General features: G+C 38.6%; 1 protein-coding gene and 1 long non-coding RNA gene across 4 annotated transcripts; one reads left to right on the forward strand and one right to left on the reverse strand.

The window, feature by feature from the left end:
- The first annotated feature begins 321 nt into the window (after positions 1-321).
- Positions 322-10,955, forward strand: LOC143418624 (uncharacterized). Of its 3 annotated transcripts, XM_076884025.1 has the most exons (8): positions 322-609; positions 1,066-1,146; positions 1,230-1,301; positions 1,457-1,555; positions 4,626-4,666; positions 4,812-4,878; positions 8,376-8,416; positions 8,523-10,955. In XM_076884025.1, the coding sequence occupies exons 1-8, from the start codon at positions 348-350 to the stop codon at positions 8,619-8,621; spliced, it is 762 nt and encodes a 253-aa protein (XP_076740140.1). In that variant the 5' UTR covers positions 322-347; the 3' UTR covers positions 8,622-10,955. The 3 variants fall into 3 exon arrangements, 2 of the variants coding, with proteins under 2 accessions (XP_076740140.1, XP_076740141.1); XM_076884026.1 differs by lacking the exon at positions 1,457-1,555 and having other exon boundaries at positions 8,523-10,954; XR_013098644.1 differs by lacking the exons at positions 322-609; positions 1,066-1,146; positions 1,230-1,301; ... (1 more) ...; positions 4,626-4,666; positions 4,812-4,878 and adding exons at positions 6,490-6,967; positions 7,038-7,208 and having other exon boundaries at positions 8,523-10,949.
- A 5,851-nt stretch (positions 10,956-16,806) lies between these two features.
- On the reverse strand, positions 16,807-19,365 carry LOC143418752 (uncharacterized). The gene is made up of 3 exons (XR_013098768.1): positions 19,301-19,365; positions 19,148-19,208; positions 16,807-16,970 (listed from the first exon to the last, which is right to left on the reverse strand). It is a non-coding gene; the product is annotated as an uncharacterized LOC143418752 (long non-coding RNA).
- Between the last annotated feature and the right edge of the window lie 4,762 nt (positions 19,366-24,127).

The raw sequence follows: 24,127 nt of genomic DNA on the forward strand, positions 1-24,127 counted from the left end.
ACTGTCAATTGGTTGAATTGATTTAAGTCTAAATGCATTTAGGACCAAATTTCCAGTGAGTAACATGACAGCAATCATCACGTAAATACTGTAAATACTGCAGTAATGTATTAATATGTGAATGTTAAACTACAATATTAGTACAAAACAACAAAGGTGTTCTCAACTTGTGGGTGTGTGAGAAAAAATTATCATGTGCAACAAACATGATAATTAAAAAAAAAAAAAAACCCTCAGAACATTTTCTATTGTTAGATTTTATTTTCAAATAATTGAAACATTTGCATTTGTAACTTAACAAATGTTTGTTTTTAGCTACTCGACCTGAACTGACAGTGAATCCACGGATGATCATAGAAACAGACTCAGTCGCACTGAATTGTCAGGCTCCATCATCTTTTTCTGCGACTCAGTGTTTTTTGTACTTTACGAGAAGAAGAAACTCTACACCCATCTCCTGTCTGCAGATTTTAAGAGGAACTGAGCTCCTCTCTTTGATACAGCAGAGTTCACCTGCTGAGGTGGAAGTCACATGTTTTTACATGTCACAACATAAAGGAGAACAATACAAGTCTCCTCAGAGCAACATATATTTCATCAGTATACAAAGTAAGTAATCATACTGTGCTGGTCTATATTATACCTCAGTATAGGATGTGCATAAGCCTTCAGTTTTTTCAAACCAAAGAAGACACATAAACAGATGTTTCTAAGTCTTTAATTACCTTTAAATGTAACAGGTATTAGGAGGACATACATAATTTCATTCTTAAAAAAATGTGTATTTGTTGAATTGATTTAAGTCCATCCAGGGAGCAGAATACTCAGTAATGACAGATGTATTTGTATTTGTATACTGCATTCAGTTTCAGTATTATGCACTGATATCAGATGACAGCAAAACAATATTCTTTTGAATTTATAAGTTAAATTTTAAGTGTAAAACATTGACACTTTGCAGTTGTGTGTCAGTATTGCAGTAGTGGAAGGAAAATGCCTTCTGAGGTGAATCCACAAGAAATTCAAATAATGAAACAATCACAACACCATCTTCTGTTATTGCAGCTGAAAAAAACACTTTGACCTCTGCTCCTCCTACTTCTATAAACTTCACAAGTGACACAGTCACGAGGGACACAACTATTGGTAAGAGTATTACAAGTTAATAAAAATGCGTAGGTCAATTGCTGTGGAGTGTTTTGACATTTGGTGATATTTGTTCATTTCAGTAGACTTAACTTCTACAAAGCTCAGCACTAAAAGGACTACTTCTTCTGTCACTACACCAAGGATATCTTCAGGTAAATGAAATTTCCTTAAACTGTATTATTAGTCATACTAAAAGCATCTTGCTTTTGAATTTCAGTATTTATTTCCTATATGACATTCAGGATACTTTGCTTAACAAAAATGGGAAGTGAGACTGAGTTTTGACTGTGGGCTGTGTTTTTTCTAGTACCTTTTAAACTTCTACCTGTAATTGCAACTGGTTTTGGTGTAGTCGTGGGCGTCATCTCACTGGGAATGGCTCTAGTGTGTGTGAAAAAAAGAAGTGGTAAGGACAGTAACAATTCCTTATTTCATGTAAAGCATCAAACCTTTCTATATGCATGTTTATATGCTTTCCCACAATTTTCAAAAGTGTTTATTCTGCAGAAAATGTTCCCCAACAATTTTATATGGATGAGGATTAGTGCTGCAAATGTTTAACACTGAGCTCATTGTAAATCCTTTCTATGTTTAATCTAAAGTAGAGTTGGATGTCTCGAGACCAGTCTCGAGACCACTTTTACGTGGTCTTGGTCTCGGTCTTGGTCTCGCTGTTTCGGTCTTGCGTTCTCAAATCGACATAGTGTTCGGGAGATTTGGAGTCAACCATCAGCGGAGCGGGGGGGTGGCTTACTGGGCTTAAGCCCGGGTCATTTTTTCAGAAGCATGGGGTCTTTTGGAGTGTAATTTGTTAGTTAGATGCCTGACTGACAACTGTATAAAACAAAAACAACACACGAAGCACAGAGCGCACCGTCGTAAATTCCCCCTAATTTTGGTATGATCCGAGCTCAGGCACTAGGCGACTGAGCACAGCACCCATGCGAGTTTGCTGCAGACAGAGGAGAGCTTAAGTTTGACCAGGTACCAAAGCAAGTCATTCGTACTGTACAAATAATGTAAATATGACGGTGTATCACAAAAGATTGATATCAAACTGATCACTTGGTTGCGTTACTTGCTCTTTGAGTGAATCAATAAATGGATAAATGAAAAGCCGAACAACAATGCTTTGGTAGAATTAAAAAAATAAGTATAGTGCAGGTCTATGATGATTTTTAGTGCTACTATCATCTAGTTCTGATTCTGGTTCTGTCTTGGTTAAATCCTAAATTGTCCTGATTTTGAACTGTTGTTGTCCTGTTTTAATTCTGGATCAGTTCTGGGTCTGGTTGAATTGGGGTTTAGTCCCTGTGTCTTGATACAGCCCCGACTTTGTTCTGCCTTGCTGCTTAATTAAAAAAAACTAAGGTGTCCTGCATATGCGATATTTATTTTTTTCCTATATGAAGTCATTCTTTTTTTTTAACAAAACTCAAAACAGAGCCTAATAATCTTTCAGTCATTTCTACCCTCACTTAATTTCCTTTCGCTGCTCAGCTCTCACACAGTGGCTCAGCTATGCTCCAATCCCTCCATATTGTGGCCAATCACATGCGAGGATATAGGATAATATCATCAGTGTTGGGAAGGTTACTTTTAAAATGTATTCCATTACAGAATACAGAATACATGCCCCAAAATGTATTCTGTAACGTATTCCGTTACGTTACTCAATGACAGTAATGTATTCTGAATACTTTGGATTACTTAATATATTATCATGCTTTTTACAACAACGTGAATGTACTATTGCTGTGTGATTTATTACTATTACTGAAGGTCCGCGACTCCGAACTGTAGTAAAGGGACCTCTGACTAATACGGCGGGGTCCCTGTCGGCTCGTAGCCGAAAAATAGCTTTACTTTGTTGTGTGGGTCAACTTTTCTTGCGAGAGACAGAGAGAGGCGTTGAAAGGCTGCTCCAACGGAACTTATTGTTTTCGGAGGAAAACACGAACACGGTGTACAGTCGAGTCTTAATAGCTTACTTACAACTGGGCTCATCAGGCACTCTTCTTGGCTGCAGTGTTTATTATTATATTTACATGCTTCCAGCTCCCGTTTTTTCTCGATGACAACTCGTACGTTTCCACTCCCCTTTTTCTCCCTCCTCGCGCTCACAGACACATAACGTGTATGGCAGTGCATTCTCCCTGCAACACGGACTACACTGCCCATGATGCTACATTCTTTAGAGCTATGCTTGTAGCATTCTGCCTGTTAGCTTAGCATAACAACAACAACGAAAAGGTGCTCTCTCACCCAGGAAACACAAAGTCGCAGAGAGAGAGAGCGTCGCCCTGTAACCATGGCAACCGTAACGCTGCCGCCTGGAACAACAGAACGTAGCTGTCAAACAAAACCCAAACAGTCCTGACCCGCGACAAAATGAAACAGGAAAGTACCGCAGTGTAATCCATTTATTTCAACAAAGCAACTATATTCTGAATACCACCTTTTTAAACGGTAACTGTAACGGAATACAGTTACTCATATTTTGTATTTTAAATACGTAACGGCGGTACATGTATTCCGTTACTCTCCAACACTGAATATCATTATGCGAAAAATAGAGAGGGTGAGAGACGCGACAGTCAAGTGGAGCGTGCGTCTGTCCTCTCAGTAAGTGAGTGAGACAGTAGACAGCGGTGAGGAGGGCTGTGCGACAGAAAAAACACATAAATATGCCTGACACCCGTAAACGAAGCAGCATCTGGCTGCAGTTTAAAGACTTTTTTTGTCTCAGTCTTGGGCTCGTCTCGACTTGGTCTTGTCTTGGTCTCAATACCCTCTGGTCTTGGTCATGTCTTGGTCTCGGATTAGGCGGTCTTGACTACAAGTCTAATCTAAAGTGATACATTGAGTCTTTAAAATTATGTTTGTCGAGTTTGTTCAGTAATTACAAAAAAAAAAAAACAGTGTTTAATAAGGTTAGAAAATACGCCTAAATTACAAATTTATGTATATTTAAAAAAAAATCAGAGCTGAATTAAAACGCACAAGAGCTTTGTTCAGAGTCAGCGTTAGCTTGTCCTGCACACAAAACAACCAGTTGCAAACTGCAGGCCTCTCAGCTTAACAAGCTCCAGTTAACACACCCATGAGAATGTCTATGCCCATATAGATTTCAGTGGGTCCAGTTTCAAGTAGAATTCTGCTTCCAGAGTCAACAGGCAGCTGCTGTCACGAAATGCAGTGTTTTTTCTCATACCTGTTTGCGTCCATCCAAACAGGTATTAGATAAAAACACTGCCATTTTGTGGCTTCATGAAAAGCTAATGACAGATGTTTGACGAAAGCAGAGATATCACTTTACTTTCATATTTATTAACCAACAATCACATGACAATTAATGCTTATCTTTTTGCCCTGATGTAACATCACTGTCACATCAACTATGTGTTGTAGCCAATGTTGTTGTTGGGGCTTTTTCTCTTGTGGTAGTTTTTTATGAGTTTTGCCTTTTGTTGTAGGTGATTTTTCAAGCACAAGAAAAACTGACAGAGGAGGATGGGTACTTTTCTTTTTCTTTTACATTTTGTTAGGTTTTTGTTTGTTTTTTTAATAAATTTCCCTGTATCTAATAATAATTCACGTTTTTAATTGCTAGTCATTCTTACTTCTTCTTTTCTCAATTTCCTCTCTTTTTATCAAATAAGATGTCTCCAGATGATACTGAAGCCTTCAATATGACCAATTTAGTCCCTGGTGATGACCCACCTAAAGGTGAGCTGCTGTATTTCCTCTGTTTCCCTCAGCAGGAGGGAAACAGAGGGCTTAAATAGAATAGAATAATCCTTTAATTGTCCCACAAGGGGACATTTGCTTCTAAATACACCAGTTGTTCCCAAAGTTTTCTACCTCATAAAATATATGGCTCTTAAAGTACCACCCTCATGACTAACATTAAAGTACAGTAGTATAGGCCTATTTAACACCATATATAGTTTACACAAGACAATTTTACTTCTTACATGAATGTTATTTATTTTAACTGTCATAAACAGGATGTGACAAGTAATAATAATAACAACTGTACTGCATTAAAACATTTAAAGCAGATGGGATATACGGTCTTTGATTGATGACTTATGAACCCTGCTTCCAGGTCCAACCTACTCTACGTTTATTAAGGCTGTTTTGTTTTTAATATGTTTTAATGCTTTGTATCTTGTTCTATTTACCGTATTTTCTGCACTATAAGGCGCACTTAAAATCCTTTAATTTTCTAAAAAAATCAACAGTGCGCCTTATAATCCTGTGCGCCTTATGTATGAATTCTGGTTGTACTTACTGACCACGGACCGATTGTATGCGCTCAAAAATCTGTCAAAAAATGTTTTAGTACTACTTTGGTAAGCTACAAAGCCGCACCATTTGATGGATTGTCGGAGCATTACGGCTACCGTAGTCCAGAGCCTCACGGAGTAATCTGGATCCAAAACTCTGTTCATTTCAGGTCCCAAAGTCAAACAAACACTGAGAGTTAAAAACTGTCTGAATTCTTTCATCTGTGATAAAATGATTAGAGTTTCTGCTTTACCAGAAGTAACAATTAAGTTTAATGTCCAGGCATCCATGAAAACAGAATTTATTAAATTTAACAGAGTTAGAAGTTAGCAGGAAGTTAGCCTAAATGTGATATGCCATGTTCTGACAGAGAGATTTCTGAAAAAATTAAAAAGGTACAGCTCTGCTATCACTTTCAACATAAATGAAGACAGAAAACTAAACATCAGTGTAACTCCGAAATGACAACACAGGCACGGCTTCTTCAAGACGGGCGCTTCGCTGCATTTATTGAACGCCGTGAAAACTACAAACATAAAACACAAAGGCTTTAAGCGCTTTAGTCTATCTAAAGTAACACTTGTGCTTTAACAACAAAAATTACCTCGTGGCCGCCTGCCACTTCGGAGGTCCTGGAAGAATAGCTTTACAGTCTTGTGCATAGGGATGGGTATCGAAAACCGGTTCTTGTTGAGAACTGGTTCCCACTGTTTCAATTCCTTGGAATCGTTTGCCATTTTTGCAAACGATTCCCTTATCGATTCCAGTCGCCCCGAATGACGTCACCACGTTGCGGAGCGTCATTTACCTGGCAGGAAACATGGCGGCTCAGACGCTAGAAAGTTTGGTTATACTTTACAAGAACGGATGACAACAGGGCAACTTGCAATACTTGCAAAGTAGATACTTCATTTAAGGGAGGAAACACTACGAATATGCAAAAGCATTTGCTCACAAAACACGCGATGACCTTAAATGAATGTCGTGTTTTTAATTCCGCTCCGGACTCGTGAATAGTGATGGGCAGATGAAGCCCCATGAAGCACTGGAGCTTTTCATCCAATTGGTTCACCCCAACGCGAAGCTTCATGAAGCTTCATTTGCTCTAGCAGGACACCTACTGGACGTAAAAATAATAGCTGGCATGAATTTGAAGAGTGTGGCATTTTGCACACAGCCTGTAAATGTCAACAACAAAAGGAGTGTGTAAAACATGTATATTGTAGTGATGGCAGTATACTGTGTATATTTATGCTGGCAGTATGGAAAATGATTATTTGCGGCAAAGTTCGAACCGCTTCATGAACCAGTCACGTGGTACAGCCGGGCAGCGAGGCTTCGGACGTCATCATTTTCAGCTCCTCCCATAAATGAAGCAAGCCTCGATACGCGCTTCGCGGAAACGCCCCCTCCATTACTCGACACACGCTCCGAAGCCTCGATACAGAACGTCCCATCACTACTCGTGAATCTCAACCCAGCAGCAGTGGTAACGTTTGCACGTCCTCTCCCGTTAATGCGGCAGGTAAATAATCAACTAACAGTGCATATTATGTTAGCGCGATCTGCCTTATCTGCCATTACTGTGCGTTTAGGTGACCATGATGAGAGAGACAGAGTCTGGCTGGCGCTCGCTGGCAGTTCTCGCTGCAGTCTACCGGTAGCGTCTCCTTTCAAGCCAGGATAGACTAATGTTACCGAGCAGTGACTAAGTTTGTGGTCAAAGGCTTGCACCCATTTGCCACAGCAGATGCCCCCGATTTTCGGTAAGTGAATGTGTTTAATTGTAGGCAGGGACATTACTGGATATTCTTGTGTAATTGCTACAGAATAATTTATGTTATACTTTGTTATTGCTACAGAAGAATATTTATTTTATTATTTTACATTTACAATTTTTTTTCCCCCGGGGTCCCTGTGACACCACATTGAAGAGCCATAGGCTGGATCTCTTAAGATCTCACTGCTGGGTTTGTAAGGCCATGTTACTCCTAAATTTCTATCTTGTTCAAAGAGAAAATATAAAACAAAGTTCTAAGCTAATCGACCTTAGTGTTCTCCTTTTTTAAAAAGAATCGATAAGAGAATCGATAAAGAATCGAATCGTTAAACAGAATCGAAAATGGAATCGGAATCGTGAAAATCTTATCAATACCCATCCCTACTTGTGCATTCTAAATTAAAACATAAAATAATTAGAACACCATACATTACAAATTTTCACAATATTACAATACAGTTATGGCAAATGACAAATACCTTGTACAGCTGGTAGACTAACCCGGCCTTTGCAGATAGCTCGCTGAACTCCTTAGCGTGATTATTAAACGTGGGCTCACAGCCTATACTATCACGCCCAAACCTCGCGATAATAGCGGTGTAACAAAACTTGTTCTTTGTGACAAGATAAACACACCCTTACAATATTGACCACAGAAACGTACAAGCAAGAACATTTTAACTGCTGGAACCATCTATTAAACTTCTTTATACACAAGCCATTTCTGTGACACTTACAATCAGTGACTTTTGTAGGGTAACTGAAGTTGGGCTAGCTGGTATATAATGATGTGCTACATGATATCTAGCGACACAGCTATGTTAGCATAACATAACCACAGTTATGTTGGTGAAATTAGTGAAAACATGTCACTTCCAGCCAATTTTAAATCAAAATTTCAAAGAAAGGCTGGTCTGGACCAGGTAATGTGTTTAGCAAAGGTTACCATGGCAATGTAGGTGGTAAAAAGAGATCCACTTTTGTGACACTAAAATCTCTGAGTTTAGATTCAAATGACCTTGCTCAGTCAATAACCTTGCTTCATAGAACACTCCTCAGACCTTTTCCTATTTCATACACATTACATTTTCATGTATAGACATACAAAGTGAAAGAAATGTAACTCTGGATCTGTCTTCTGGTTCTGTTGCAGGGTCTGATCATCTAAACAGAAAAGAGTCTCGAACTGAGAATGTAAGTGAAACAAGTGCATCCTCAGTATTGAACTGACTACAGAGATTACTATTTACAACAGAGAAGATACAGATGCAAAAACCTTTTTGCTCTATTTTATTTCTAGTCTTCTGTATACCACTTGTACTCCACCATCCCTGAGGAGCCAGATGAAACACCTACAACGAAAACAGAACTGGCGTACAGCACTCTACAGCCACACTGAAGCATATGAAAAAATACTGAACTGGAAAAAAAACAAAACAAAAGATAAGACTATATGGCCATTACCCACTCAAGCCATATAGATAAGGCAGGAGATGTTTTTCTTTTTTTATGTAGGAATCTCACCCGGATAACTTTTCTACTTCAGCTTTCAAATTGTATTAAAGACAACAATTTTCAAAAGATTAACATACATTTTTTTATTTTGGTGTCAGCCCATAGCTTTGTATTAACAGTGCAATGTGTGTTATTCAAGCAGCATTTGTGTTTTTCTAACCTTTTTTCCCCAAGATTTATTTTTGTTTTTATTTTAATAACAAAAGCTGTTACAGAATACTCATGGCACAAAGTAAATATCTACAACTCATTACAATATAATAAGTTATTGTCACTGCAGAAACAAAAGTGTATATTTTTGTATCCATGCCATTCAAGGATGATTTCAAGCATCAGAAAACCAAACACAAAAAATAATCACAATATTGGTAATTACAACAAAAAAGAACAGGTAGGATTGGAGTAAGACAGTAAGTGAGGCAAAAAATATATATAAATAAAAAACAAATAAATCAGCAAAATCAAAAATTAGAAAACTCATTATGTGGACTTTCCCACCCACCCTCCAGCCTTGTATTGTTCCTAATTTCCTTTCATTTATATATTTATACAGTTTAGTATCACTTGTTTATATCAAGTCTTGTGTACAGGAATCAACACACTTCATGGTACAGCTACATCGTTGAGTTAAGCCAGAAAAGCCTAGTAGGGGATTAATTTAAGGCAGACCTGGGAGGTTTTGTATCACTACTATAGTCTGTCAGGTCCAGAAAAAGTAGTGTTGCTAAGAATGGGCTCTAGATTTAAAAGAAGGAAAACCAATAAAGGAATTAAGCTGATCTTAACTGATTAACCATTAATTTGGGCATTCTAAGAACTAAAATCACTAAAATCAGTGAGAACTCTAATCTTTTGACTAAGTTATTAGTTTAATGAGTCTCATAAAATACACTATTGATTTGAAACCAGTTAATGATAATTAAAATCACAGTTGAACCTCAATAGCCAGTGATGTTGAACAATTTTGCATAGCAAAGATTGGCAGCATTCATTCCTATACAACATTAAGAATGAAGAATGTTATGACTGCCATCGTAATCTTGAATGCAAATCTAAGTGTGCAGGTGCCTTTCTGTCATTGGTGGATGTAGACCAGTGGATTTATCCTCGGCGCACCCTAACTAGTGGACCCTTTTGTTACTTGCTCGTTGCTGTTGCTTTATACTAGAGTATGTAGGGGTAGATTGCCTTTTTGTTTCTTTATAGTTTTCTCCAGTTTTTCTTACTTAGGGAGGTAAGTTTTTGTCTTTTGGTTTAATTCTGTTCAGTAGGTAAGTTTGTTCAATCCTGAAGTAGTCTCCCTTTTTTTTTTTGGCATTAGGTCCACCCTGAGTTGTAATCACCCATATGGAAAAGAAATAGTAAAAACTTATATGTGATTACTCATGAAAGTGGCCACTTTCTCATTACTTTCATACATTGTTTTAGTAAGTATCCAAAACATACAAGTTTCATTATATAATTTTTCAAGGGATCTTATATCTGTTTTCACTCTTATATGCTTTTCATACAAGTTTCACACAAGACAGATACAAACTTTATAAGATTTATATATATCTTTTCCATATGGGCAGTTCTTCTTTTTGTGTTAAATAACCTCAGGAATCATTCTATTGTAAATAAATCATTATCAAATGCTATCAGTTGTGTGGCGTGCTGCTTGGGGTCTGACGAGGATGGATTTCCTGTGTGTTATGTTCTGGCCACCCCTAGATGTGTTGTAACAAGAATATATCTGTATGTGAGAGAATTTCTTCACTATGTGTGACCATGTATAATAATGTATGTGCTAGGTTAATAGCCCAAGTTGTTAGTTGGCATACAAGACCTTGCATATGTCTAGTATAGACCAATTAAACTAAAATTCAGGAGCAGACCCATTACAAATATCACCATTAAATGAATTAAACAACTTGAGTTCTCCTAAAAGTCCATGTTCTTAGCCGTGTGTTGTGAAAAGCTATGTTTTGCCCAGGTGGTTTACGAGTACGTGTTTCAGCCATTGGTCAGGGCACAGCTTCATGAATACAAAAACTGCCTTGGTGTAAGAAGGAAATAAGTTCTATAGTGACCATGAGAAATGCACCCAGTCCACCAGATACGCATGCAGCATCTGCATGCAGATATTGGAGGGAAGATAATGTATGTATAGTAAAGAAGTTTCTAGTGAATGGGGAAGGTACAGTATGAAGTACACTGGAGGGTGCTTCAATAACACAAACAATTAAGCGACTCTAGGTGGCTAATATGCATTTACATGTAAACATGTTAGTCTTTTTTTACTTTAAACACTTTCTTGTGATTATTTTCATTTTGGCTTGAAATAAAACACCTCCCTCTGCTGGTGCTGCAGCTTACTGAAACTTCTGCATGTGTGTCCATTTAAAACTCCACATACATGTAATGAATAAAATGATACTTCTTCCAATAAAAAAAGATTATTGTTAAAAGACAGAACCAGCCAGGCAAGGTAAAAACTAGTTTAGTCTCTGGCTTCAAACAGCTTCTCCTGTGCTCTGTCCCCTTGCTTCCTGTGTATCCACACACAGTTCTCATCCTTTCTGTCTCCAAATTGTTATTCAAAAATTGTGATTATTAATTGGCAAGACTAAGGAAAATGGCGATGAGGTTAATTTCTTTCTCAGTTGCAGATTTTATTTAACAAGATCGAGCAAATACTCAAAATAATAAAGTAAGTCCACTAATAAGATAACATAAAGTTCAGGCATATAGCTTACAATTAGGGATGCGCGTGACTAGTTGACTAGATGATTGATCGTTGTTGTTGTCACTGGTTGGAGATTGCTTCATTATCTTGTTATTCTTTTATTGCAACATGCATCACGCATAATGCACAGCACAACACAACACACTTTTCAGTCTTGATTTAGTATTTTTCAGATGTTAGGACATGTTTTGTTCCTCTGGACACAGATACACAAAAGCACACGTGCACGTTCACACACACACACACACACACACACACACACACACACACACACACACACACACACACACACACACAAAACAAATTTTAAATTAGGGAGTTTTCTTCTTAAATATTGCTGGCTTTAAAACAAGAACAATCACAATAAAACCATTTTAAAATCCACATTGTATTTCTGGTAATTTTTGTGATGTCCATCCATCCATCTATTTACTTCCGCTTATCCTGGAGCCTTTCCCAGCTGTCTTAGGGAAAGAGGCGGGGTACACCCTGGACAGGTGGCCAGTCTGTCACAGAGCTAGCACATAGACACAGACAACCATTCGTGCTCACATTCACAACTATGAGCAATTTAGAGTTTCCAGTTAACCTATCCCCACTAAGCACATGCCTTTGGACTGCACAAATCTATTTTATTCATGTTCTCTAAAAGCATACCATGAATAAAAAGTTGGATTTGTTTGCTTGAACAGATACGTAGGCAGTAGATTATGAAATCTTTCTTTAAAAAATTAACACCTCACATAAAACCTAAACATATGCAGACCACACAAGTGGGAGAACAACTCTGCATAGCTAGCCTCTATTTCTATACTTTGCATTTATACTAAAATGATTTTGTCATCATGTACGTTAGTGAACTTCTGTGGTTTTCTAGGAGAGTTGTTAAGCTACCGAGCGGATTCATTCTTTTTAAGGTTGAGCTTTTCTCTTGAGCTTTTTTCTTTTTGAAGTGAGGAAATAAAATCCTAACAGCACCCCTCTTTTGGTGTCAGAAAGCTACTGTTGTGGTTTTTAAAAAAAAATGTGTTTCTATCTAAGTTTCTAATAAAACTTTATAGGGGTGTAGAGTGGGGTCATTTTAAAAATCCATTAAAATTTGGCTTACACCCACCAAGATCTTCATGGTCACCTTAATGATTTATTGGTCAAAAACTGACAGAAGGCTTAGAAATTATAACTTAGAAATTATGATTCAAACACGTGCTGTGTGTATGGTTAAAAGATGAAAAATATCACGTCAGATTTGACCATGGTTCAAAGCGATATCAATGTTCTATAGCGCTATTTAAAACTATATTTCTTAAAGTACAATGTTGTACTGACAGCATATAGGGGAATGATGTGGGGATTCTAACTGTCACCTTATTTGTCACGGTTCTGGGTCATGTTGACCCAGCTTTCTGTTTTTCATGCTTTGGTGTTTTTCTAGATTATGATTTGATTTATCAGTGATACTGTTTTGATTATGATTAATATTTAGTAGGCTTTGGTCAGTGTCAAGTCTGTCTCTCTCTGTCTACGTATTGTTTGTTCTGTTCTTATAAGATTCACCTCAGCTTGAAGGTCCACCTTGTGCCTCTTCTTTTTTGGATTCCAGGTTTGTTTTTTTTCCCAGCTTTTAGATTCTGTGTTTCTGTGGTTTTAGATGAAACAGAGGTCTCCTGCATTTGGGCCCTGTCTCTAGTTATCTGTAACAAATGCACACAGAAAACATACACATAGAATAAAACATATATAGAACTTCATGCTCTGTTTGATCTTTTTATTGTTGGACATTATTTAAAATAGGTCTCAGTAAAACCCCTGAGTTCAGCCACAACCTGTTTTAGCATCCTCTTTTTAGACACACTTTCTTCTAATTGGTTGAGCATCACAATGACGAATGGCAGTTCAAAGTTCTGTGAGTTTCTGAGTAATACAATCTCTTCTTAGCTATGCTGCTTGTCAGTCTGTTGTAATGTGTTGACACCTTTGCTATGGTTGGCAAGAAAAAAATAGCATAGATCTTAATGCATGAGGGCCATGTAGCTGCTGCTGAAATAGCATGAACTCTGCCACACACATATGTATATGCCAAATTGTATTTAACCTCCCTTTGGAATAGTTGATGAACAAACAAGGAAACTACACTCAATCACAGATTAAAGAGAAAAAATAGAACTTTTAGGATGGAGATATGACAATACATTTAGACATGGTGAGCGGAAAACTAACAGTAAATATATGTGAGAGGGCAACAGCCAGGTCCACTCGCACATAATCAAGTCTGTTCATTTTGTAAAGATCTGTGAGTACTGGCAACATGTATTAATGAACCTAAAATAAGCCCTGAAGGACATCATGTGAGATAACATGTCAGTTAATTAGAGCGACTGTGAAAAGTTCAATTGAGGAAAACTTTGACATTTTAGTAAAAATGCTTACAGTAGTTATACTCCTGTTAAGTGGTATAAACAGTGGTGTGCTGTGACTTTTACAGAAAGGTAAGCAGCGACTATACCCCTCTAACCCCTGCATAAAATAAAATAAAGCTTCCTTTGCTCTTTAACAAGACAAGCTGGTTCAGATTAAAACAATATTGCTCTGACAGGATCTTGCTTGCTTCCTGGACATCTTCTCCTTTCTCCTGTGGATTTGCAAATTGTATTACTGCTATAGTTATCAAACTTTTTACTACTAGCTGAAAACTATGTTAGTTGTATTAGATGTGACAGAATTTGTTAGAATAAAAGAAAGTTACTATGAAAAAAAAATTACTACACACAAATTGTATTACTGGCAAATTTTACAAAAGTATCAAAAATGTAAATATTTATTCTGTAGAAAAAAGTTATATGGTTCAGTGTTAGTGCTGCAGATATTCAAGATCTGACATTTAAGAACGCTTATAAACTGTTCAATCTACAGTAAAGGATCATTATCTATAAATTATATGTTTGTAGTGTTTGTGCAGTGAGAACGAGAGTGGAACCTCAGCTCAGAAACATACCTAAATCCTGATTTAAAAACAACAAAAGCAACAACAACAACAACGATAGATTACGTACATTTATAAAAACAACAAACAAAATAAAAATCTAGCACGCTCTATAACAAGCCAGTCCCATCTAAAACCTGAGGTTTATCTACATTGTGGATGCACAAACAACCTGCTGAAAGCTAAAGGCCTCAGCTTTAAAAGTGTCAGCTCACGAGAACGCCTACCCTCATACAGATTTAGTTGGCTCTGTTGTCAAGCTGCATAAATTCAACTTCCAGTGAGAATGGCCGTCTTAGGCCACAAGATGGCAGTGATGTGGATGGATGCAAACATGCGTAAGAGAAGATTTATCACAGAAAGCTTTTTAAGATAAAAGTAGAGCTGTTGGTTGTTTAAATTGATGTCTGTTTTCTGTTTTGTTAGACAAGCAATGCTTGCCTTGCTTGCTCTGATGTGATGCCACTGGGTTTAAAAATAATACCACCCTTGCATTTCTATATAAAGCTACAGCCATTACACTTTTGGGATCTTTGTCTAACAGGTTTCAATAGCTATGCACCAGCAAAAGTTCACTAATAATGTACTCAGGCCAATATAATAGCAAGTCTCTTCAAAAACACTCAAAGTCTGTGAATTATGGAGATTTTGATGTAGATGTTATAAATCTATTATAAAAAACATGATAGCAAAATAATACTTCAAACTACATAATATTAAGCATTAGTATGATATTAATAAATACTTCATCTGTTATAAAGCATTACGCCTCTTTAGCATGACATTTATACAAATGAATATAACATGGAAACAAAGTAAAAGAGAGTGCCGCTGTCCATTCGGTTTTAACAAATGGTGCTGGATGGGGATAAATATAGCATGAGACATGAGTTGTACACACTCAAAGAGGAGATTCAGGAACATTTATGTAAGGAATAATTACATTGAAACCCTTCTTGGGGAGTTTAGCTGTATTAAGCTAGCGCTAAATAGCCTTATAGCTGTGTTCTCTGTTGATGCGTTGGTATGGCAGACTCTATATTTCAATATTGATGGGTGAACTTGACTTGACATTCCATTTACTGCTCTTTTGGGTTGTTTTAAAGGTTTAATGACTTGGAAATTTTAAAAATTAATAATCACTTTTTTGAGCTTTGGATGCCAGGTTACTTTTTTCTCATGTTAATATAAAGGCCATTGCACGCCAAGCATGTTGTGAAAAAGTAACATGAATTTTGGATCTAAATTTGTCATGTAATGATAATAAACACTTAATTCATCCTTTAAAACCCCAAAAGTTGATTCTGTTTATCTGGACGTAACGCTTTCAGTGGGAGAAACGTTTTGTTAATCATCCAAATGACTTCTTTAGTCTCAGCTGTCTGCAGGTTTCTCCACCCTTATAAAGACTACATTTGCATAATGACTGAAATGTACATGAAATTACATACAAAAGAACATTAAGAACAGGTGAGCCTGTGAAATGATAAAACTTTTGAGACTCCATTGAAATTTTTTCTTTGGGATTCTCCACAATGAAGGAGATGCCAAGCCACCCATGAACCTGATTCACACCAAACCTCCTTATCCTGAGGCAATGGTGCCAACTCCTCACTAAGGAAAATCGCTATTGGCTGTTCTAAAAGTTGCTAGAAGTTGCTAAATGGCATCATCGCCTAATTTGCATAATTGGTCATGCTTATATAATTGTAACAGACATTGTAGGGGAGAGAAATAACATTGTGGAAGGACATAAGTGAGTAAAAAACACTCACTTATATATTTAGAACTACAAATTAAATTTTGCAATTATTGTGTTTTTTTAATGTCACAATGAGGTCACACAAAACACTGAACTAACAACAAGAAACTGCTTGAATTAACCATAAATGACATCATAAAATAAATACTCATGTTTAGAAACTTCTATTAACGCACGCATATGTGTAAATGTGAATCTAAACACTTAAATCATTAACATAGATAGACTTTGGAAACAGTTCCTAAACAATGTATTAGTTCTTGATGTAATACTTTATTCTGAAATAGTTAATCCAAGGCAGCAAGAAGGCAGCAATGTGACTAAGGAGACGGAAGAAGAAACAAACAAGACAGAGAAAAAAAACCCCAAATAAAATAAAATAAACACACTTCTGCGGCCTACAGGACCAACCTACTCACTGGTAGCAGCAATGAGGCCCGCAAGCCCACACTACTCAATCTGGAGAGAAGGAAGAGAGAAAGAGAGGACAATTGTTTCTGAGACAATCTGGTGTGGTGGGTATATCAACTATATTGAAATCTGATAGACTGTACTCAAAAACATCGCTGAAATCATTAGGCAGACACTCACTCACGGTTATGCATGGTTCGGCGATGAAGAATGGGGTTCCGAGTCTCCGTTGTTGCACAAAGGTTGTGGTTTTTCTTGTTGTTGTTGTTCTGGGAGTACAACATCGCGTAAATATTCTAAAAGCATCAAGGGGTCTTCATGGGGTCCATAGTGGGAAGGGGTTGTGTGATTGCTGTGGAAATATACGTGTGTTAAAAACATTTTATATATATATATATATATATGTATATATATATATATATATATATATATATATATATATATATATATATATATATATATATATATATATATACATATGTATACATATATATATATATAAAAAAAAAAAACACCCAGCACGCCCCTGCGGGCGGTTTATCCTTCAAGCTCGGGTCCTCTACCAGAGGCCTGGGAGCTTGAGGGTCCTGCGCAGTATCTTAGCTGTTCCCAGGACTGCGCTCTTCTGGACAGAGATCTCCGATGTTGTTCCCGGGATCTGCTGGAGCCACTCGCCTAGCTTGGGAGTCACCGCACCTAGTGCTCCGATTACCACGGGGACCACCGTTACCTTCACCCTCCACATCCTCTCGAGCTCTTCTCTGAGCCCTTGGTATTTCTCCAGCTTCTCGTGTTCCTTCTTCCTGATATTGCTGTCATTCGGAACCGCTACATCGATCACTACGGCCGTCTGCTTCTGTTTGTCTACCACCACTATATATATATATATATATATATATATATATATATATATATATATATATATATATATATATATATATATATATATATATATATGTATACATATATATATATATATACATGGATGACATGAAGCTGTATGCCAAGAGTGAACGAGACATCAATTCACTGATCCACACTACCAGGCTATACAGCAATGACATTGGAATGTCGTTCGGACTGGAGAAGTGTAGTCGGATGGTAACAAAGAGAGGGAAGGTAGTCAGAACTGAAGGGATTGAACTACCAGAAGGCAACATTGCAGACATAGAGTACAGTTAAAAGTACCTGGGGATCCCGCAGGCGAATGGGAACCATGAAGAGGCCGCTAGAAAGGCTGCAACCACCAAGTACCTGCAGAGGGTCAGGCAAGTCCTGAGGAGTCAGCTGAACGGTAAGAACAAGATCCGGGCCATCAACACGTACGCCCTGCCCGTGATCAGGTACCCTGCTGGGGTAATAAGCTGGCCAAAGGAGTAGATAGAAGCCACTGACATAAAGACAAGAAAGCTCCTTACCATGCATGGAGGGTTTCACCCCAAGTCCAGCACCCTGAGTCTGTACGCTAAGCGGAAGGAAGGGGGCCGGGGACTGGTGAGTGTCAGCACCACAGTCCAGGATGAAACAACGAACATCCAAGAATACATTGGGAAGATGGCCCCAACTGACCGAGTGCTCAGTGAATACCTCAGGCAGCAGAAACCCAAGAAAGAGGAGGGAGACGAGGAACCATCATGGAAAGACAGGCCCCTGCACGGTATGTACCACCGGCAGATAGAGGAGGTGGCTGATATCCAGAAATCCTACCAGTGGCTGGACAAAGCCGGACTGAAAGACAGCACAGAGGCACTAATCATGGCAGCACAAGAACAAGCACTGAGTACAAGATCCATAGAGGCTGGGGTCTATCACACCAGGCAAGACCCCAGGTGCAGGCTGTGTAAAGATGCCCCATAGACAATCCAGCACATAACAGCAGGGTGCAAGATGCTAGCAGGCAAGGCATACATGGAACGCCATAACCAAGTGGCTGGCATAGTGTACAGGAACATCTGTGCCGAGTATAATCTGGAAGTCCCGAGGTCAAAATGGGAGATGCCCCATGGAGAATGACCGAGCTAAGATCCTGTGGGACTTCCAGATACAGACGGACAAAATGGTGGTGGCTAACCAACCGGACATAGTGGTGGTAGACAAACAGAAGAAGACGGCCGTAGTGATCGATGTAGCGGTTCCGCATGACAGCAATATCAGGAAGAAGGAACACGAGAAGCTGGAGAAATACCAAGGGCTCAGAGAAGAGCTCGAGAGGATGTGGAGGGTGAAGGTAACGGTGGTCCCCGTGGTAATCGAAGCACTAGGTGCGGTGACTCCCAAGCTAGGCGAGTGGCTCCAGCAGATCCCGGGAACAACATCGGAGAACTCTGTCCTGCGCAGTATCTTAGCTGTTCCCAGCTAAGATACTGCGCAGGACCCTCAAGCTCCCAGGCCTCTGGTAGAGGACCCGAGCTTGAAGGATAAACCGCACGCAGGCGCGTGCTGGGTGTGTTATACAGTATATATATATAGTGTATCATTTCAAAAACAGGATATGTTTGGCTCTTTTGATTTATTTATGACTATACTCACACTTTGTTCTGTGTTATTCCAGATGGCCCCGGTTCTTGACACGCTGGGTACTGTCTCAGATCTGATGTATTAGAACATTTGTAAATATTTAAACCTTTTTTTTCCCTTTAAATTGGTTGTCATGTATATGTATACAGAGACTTGTATACATACCTAACGTAAGGCTTGGTCTTATTGCATCCGCTTCTGTGGGTTTTTGTGGTCAACTTATTGACCCTGTGCCGGGGGTATAAGCACAGTTAATACACGGTTTAAACAAAACACACTTATATTTAAAACATGTGTAACACTGTATTTACCTTGTGTTTTTTAGAGGTGTAGTTTGACCTATATAGGCCTGTGATCCTGTAGAAAGAGAGAGAAATATACATTTTAAATGTTACTATATGAGAAAACAGGTATGATTGGTTCTAAACAACGAGACATAAACTGTTTTGTGCAGAGCGTTCTCACTCCCGAGGCGTAACATGTGGACGTTTTGTCACGTCCCGCGGCGTTCCTGAGGAACGCGAAAGGAGACCTTCGGCGTTCTTATGGTACGCGGCGGGTTATGGCTGGAATCCAGTGCAATGACGCTCCCGCGGTAGTAGACGTTCCAGACCTGTATTCCAGCCCTAAACCTAACCTTATCCCTAGCCCTGACCATAACCTTATTCCTGACCTTAACCAGGACTTTAATGATGCGTGTTTCTAAGCGATTTGAAGAAAAAGAGCGAACATGTGTAGGTTCAGTCCAGACGGTTCTCATATTTCCTCTTTTTCTGAGGTCGTCATTTAGGAACGTGGTGGGTAGCCGAAAACGTAATATGGTGACGATTTGTCACCTAGCGTAAAATGTTACGCTTTGGGAGTGAGAACGGGTTGGGGATGAATGTCCAGTATGTTTATTGTCTCCACTGGTTTCAGTTATGTAAGTTCATTATAAATCAAGCTTATGTATATTGCTGATGATTACTATTATATCTGCAGAAGAACAGCAACCTAATCCAAAAAGAAAAAGCGTTGCTGATATAAAAACCCGATATCAATGACTCCACAAAATTAAAAATCAACTGCAAGAATTTAAAAAGAAAAATCAAATCAGGATTCAAAAGATTCAACAAACACAAACATTTACATTTCAAGCATTAAAAAAAATGTTCACCCATACAAAAACACAAACTCAATGCATTGACCAAGAACCCAAAAGAGAAAACTCAAAGACTATGGCAAGTTTTCACTGGTGAATGCTGAAATGTTTTATTTTTAAAAGATATAAAAAAATATTTCATTGATAACGTAATTTCGAACATAACAAAACACAACACAAGGCCATAAAAATTAAATTAAGTCAGCATGTAGACAATGGAAACAGTGCCTATATGTATTTCTGTAGCCTGTTAAATATGATGTTTTCTGATGCTGCCTGTGGTTTCCTGATAGCAAGTATATCGTGTCTCAAGACCACGTTTCCTTATACTCAGATAGGTGTAGTTTTTATATCTCAGTATTCAGCTTCATCACGGCTGGACATTTGCTATTTGCCATCCTCACCTCTAACTTCAGTTTGTTATCATTGCTTTATATTCGACTTGGTTTTATGTTTAACTCAATCCATATTTAATGTTGATTTTTATAAAATATTAAATGTTTATGTAATTACAGTATTTTACGTAGACTGACAGAATTACACTTAGTGGGAGTTGCAATCTTTTAACATTTCGTTTTTAATAAATTCTCTCTCCAGCAGATTTTTGTTGATGATATCAAAACGAAGTTAGTCAGAAAACCGAGTATTTACTTTCATGGTCACCTGCCTGATGTGGTGATGTTAGCAGCCTTTCCTCCACCAAAACTGACTTTGAGTAAATCCTTGATCACAGTGACAGCCTCAGTCATATTGAGCTGTGAAGCTCTGTCAGTGTAATTTCTACATTGCAAGCCAAGTGTCTACAGGCTCCTCCTGTGTGCAGACACTAACAGGGACTGTGTAGTTGGAGATGGTTAGAAAGATTTTACCTGTTGAAGCTGAAGTTTGGTGTGCTTATGTTACAAAACTTGATACTTTTCTTTTTATGTCCCATCTACTTTATGACCCATCTACTATTGCTATAAACAGTAAGTAACTGTACTGCCATGAACTTCATATATATATATACTGCAATTATAGTCTATAGATGGAGTTGAATCATTTACACCTCTATGCTGACTCTGAGAAAGACCTAACTTCCGTTTTTTCAGGCTTTTTTCACCTAAACTGAAAGTGAGACCACAGGTGATCACAGAGATAGACTCAGTCATACTGCACTGTGAGACTCCACCATCTGTTTCTATATCTGATTGTTATTTCTGCACTTCAAGGCAACAACTTGCCAAACGATTTTCTTGTCTGCAGAAGTTGAATGATCTGAAAAGCTATTGTTTGCACATAAAGGTGCAACTATTACAGTAAAACTGGTCTGTTTGTACATTTTTATATATCAGTCTCCGTGTGCAGACAACAATATTACAATATGCAGTAAAACCACTCTATACCTATTTCAGACACATATGTTAAAAGAAAAGTTCTCCTGTCCGACACACCAGACAGCAACTAAACTTCTGGAGATGGCCGGTCTCAGACCACATGGAGAGTGAATTGTTCTTACACACCCCAAACGAGAGGGTCAAACTCTTTGTACAGTGACTCTTCCTCCATCATCATCAAAAGTGAGTCTGCGGCTTTACCACAAAGTACTGATATTATCTTAATGTGTGAAAGCAAAGCATGCTTTCAGTATGTTGGTCAGACACAGATGTGATCCTAACTGCAGTTATTGTTTCAACTCTTCAGCTCCTCTTCCATATTATTACATACTGATACACCACCCTAACAACAGACGTTTGTGCTGTAATGGTAAATGGTAAATGGCCTGCATTTGTAGAGCGCTTTACTCAGTCCCTAAGGACCCCAAAGTGCTTTACACTACATTCAGTCATTAACCCATTCACACACACATTCGCCACCGGGCCCTCTGACCACCACCAGTAGGCAAACATGGGGTTAGTATCTTGCCCAAGGATATTTGGCATGCAGCCAGGAGGCAGCCTGGGATCGAACCACCTTCTGATTAGTGGCTGACCTGCTCTGCCACCTGAGCTACAGCCACCCCTCAATAATATGTCAGTTGTTGTTTATTTAAAGGTTGGAATAAGAACCACAGCTTTAACAACCTTCATACGGGCGATCGTGGCTCAAGAGTTGGGCGTTCGCCTTGTAATCGGAAGGTTGCCGGTTCGAGCCCCGGCTTGGACAGTCTTGGTCGTTGTGTCCTTGGGCAAGACACTTCACCCGTTGCCTACTGGTGGTGGTCAGAGGGCCCGGTGGCGCCAGTGTCCGGCAGCCTCGCCTCTGTCAGTGCGCCCCAGGGTGGCTGTGGCTACAATGTAGCTTGCCATCACCAGTGTGTGAATGTGTGTGTGAATGGGTGGATGACTGGGTGTGTAAAGCGCTTTGGGGTCCTTAGGGACTAGTAAAGCGCTATATAAATACAGGCCATTTACCATTTACCATTCCTGGGGACAGACTTGATCAAGGTATTCTTCATCTACAGTAAACTAACCTCCATTACTGTACAAAGTAAGTGACTGTCACTCTTGTCCTATCATATCTTAAAACGAAATGATATTAATAAAACTTTTTCACTTTTGAGTTTTAAAAACCTTCATTACAAGTAAAATGTTTTCTACAGTAAGATGCAGCTCATTGTTTTTTGCAGGTTTGGTTAACATTTTGTTGTAATCTGTGTGATCCTGAGAAGTCAATATTTTAACTCCATTGATTACATATTGATTACAAAATACACAGATTTATTCTCGTAAGTGTCACAGAGATGAGCTGCCCGTTGACTTGTCAGTTCAAATATTAAAATCCGTTTAAAACTTTAGCAGAATGAGGCCTGTTTGTTCTCCAAGTCTGTCATGCTTCTCGATATTTAGAGGCCTAAATCAATTTTGAGACATTATGGAAAGAGACTTGATGATAACATTAGTACAGCCCCAGGAGAGACATGTATCTACCCAGAGGTCCACATCATTATCACTTAGCAGTTTATATCACTTAAATTTATTGTTTTAAAGGTTTTGTGAACAGGCATTTATTTATTATTTGTACTACTTTTGTCATGTTAAAGCTGCTGCAGGCCTTCTCCTGTTGAGCTGGGTCTTCTCCTGTTGAGCTGGGCCTTCTCCTGAAGTTGCCTGTGTGGGCGTGTCCTACTGTCCTCCTGCCTTAGGTGCCACCGTTTTCTTTGGTACAGCTGACTCCCATCAGCAAATAAAGGTATTAAAGGCCAGAGAAAGGTGAGCTCTAGGGCCAGAAAAAGCAGATGGAATGGCTAAGGAAGTTATTAAAAGAGTAGACGCAGAGGTACAGATACCATTATCTAAATCTGAAGGAAAGTGTATAGTTTGGAGTGAAAGTAAGAAGTTGTGGAAAATGGTGTGGGATAATGAAACTAGAGGGAGACAATTGTATAGGGTACAAAATACAATAGAAGTAAAAGCAATAGAGGACTGAATAGGAGGGAGGAGATTGTTATGAACAGGGCATTGTTACCTGAATGGCACTCTTTTTAGGATGGGGAAACATTTAAAGGGGCTGTGTAATTGGTGTGGTGTTATGGAAACAATTGAGCTTGTATTTATTAACTGCAGGAGGTATGGTAACTATAGGAGAATGATGAGGGTAGAAACTGGAATGAGGGGGGACTCAGGTTTGAAAAGGTGGTTGAATGGCTAGGATGTCATGAAAGGAAAGAAGTGGTTCTTTGGTTTCTGAGAAGTATGGGATTATTTAAGAGGATTTAAAGAGCTAGATGCAGTCTAAGTAACACAAGAGGGTGGCAGTAATGCAACTTCTATGGAAGTGCAAGCTGCCGTTAAAATGGAAGATGAAGAAGAAGAAGAAGAAGAGCAGCTCTAGGGCTCTGTTGATTTGCAGCTAGTGAGCTGTGTGTTCTG

The sequence above is a fragment of the Maylandia zebra genome, linkage group LG5 (assembly GCF_041146795.1).
Source record: "Maylandia zebra isolate NMK-2024a linkage group LG5, Mzebra_GT3a, whole genome shotgun sequence".
NCBI lineage: Eukaryota > Metazoa > Chordata > Actinopteri > Cichliformes > Cichlidae > Maylandia > Maylandia zebra.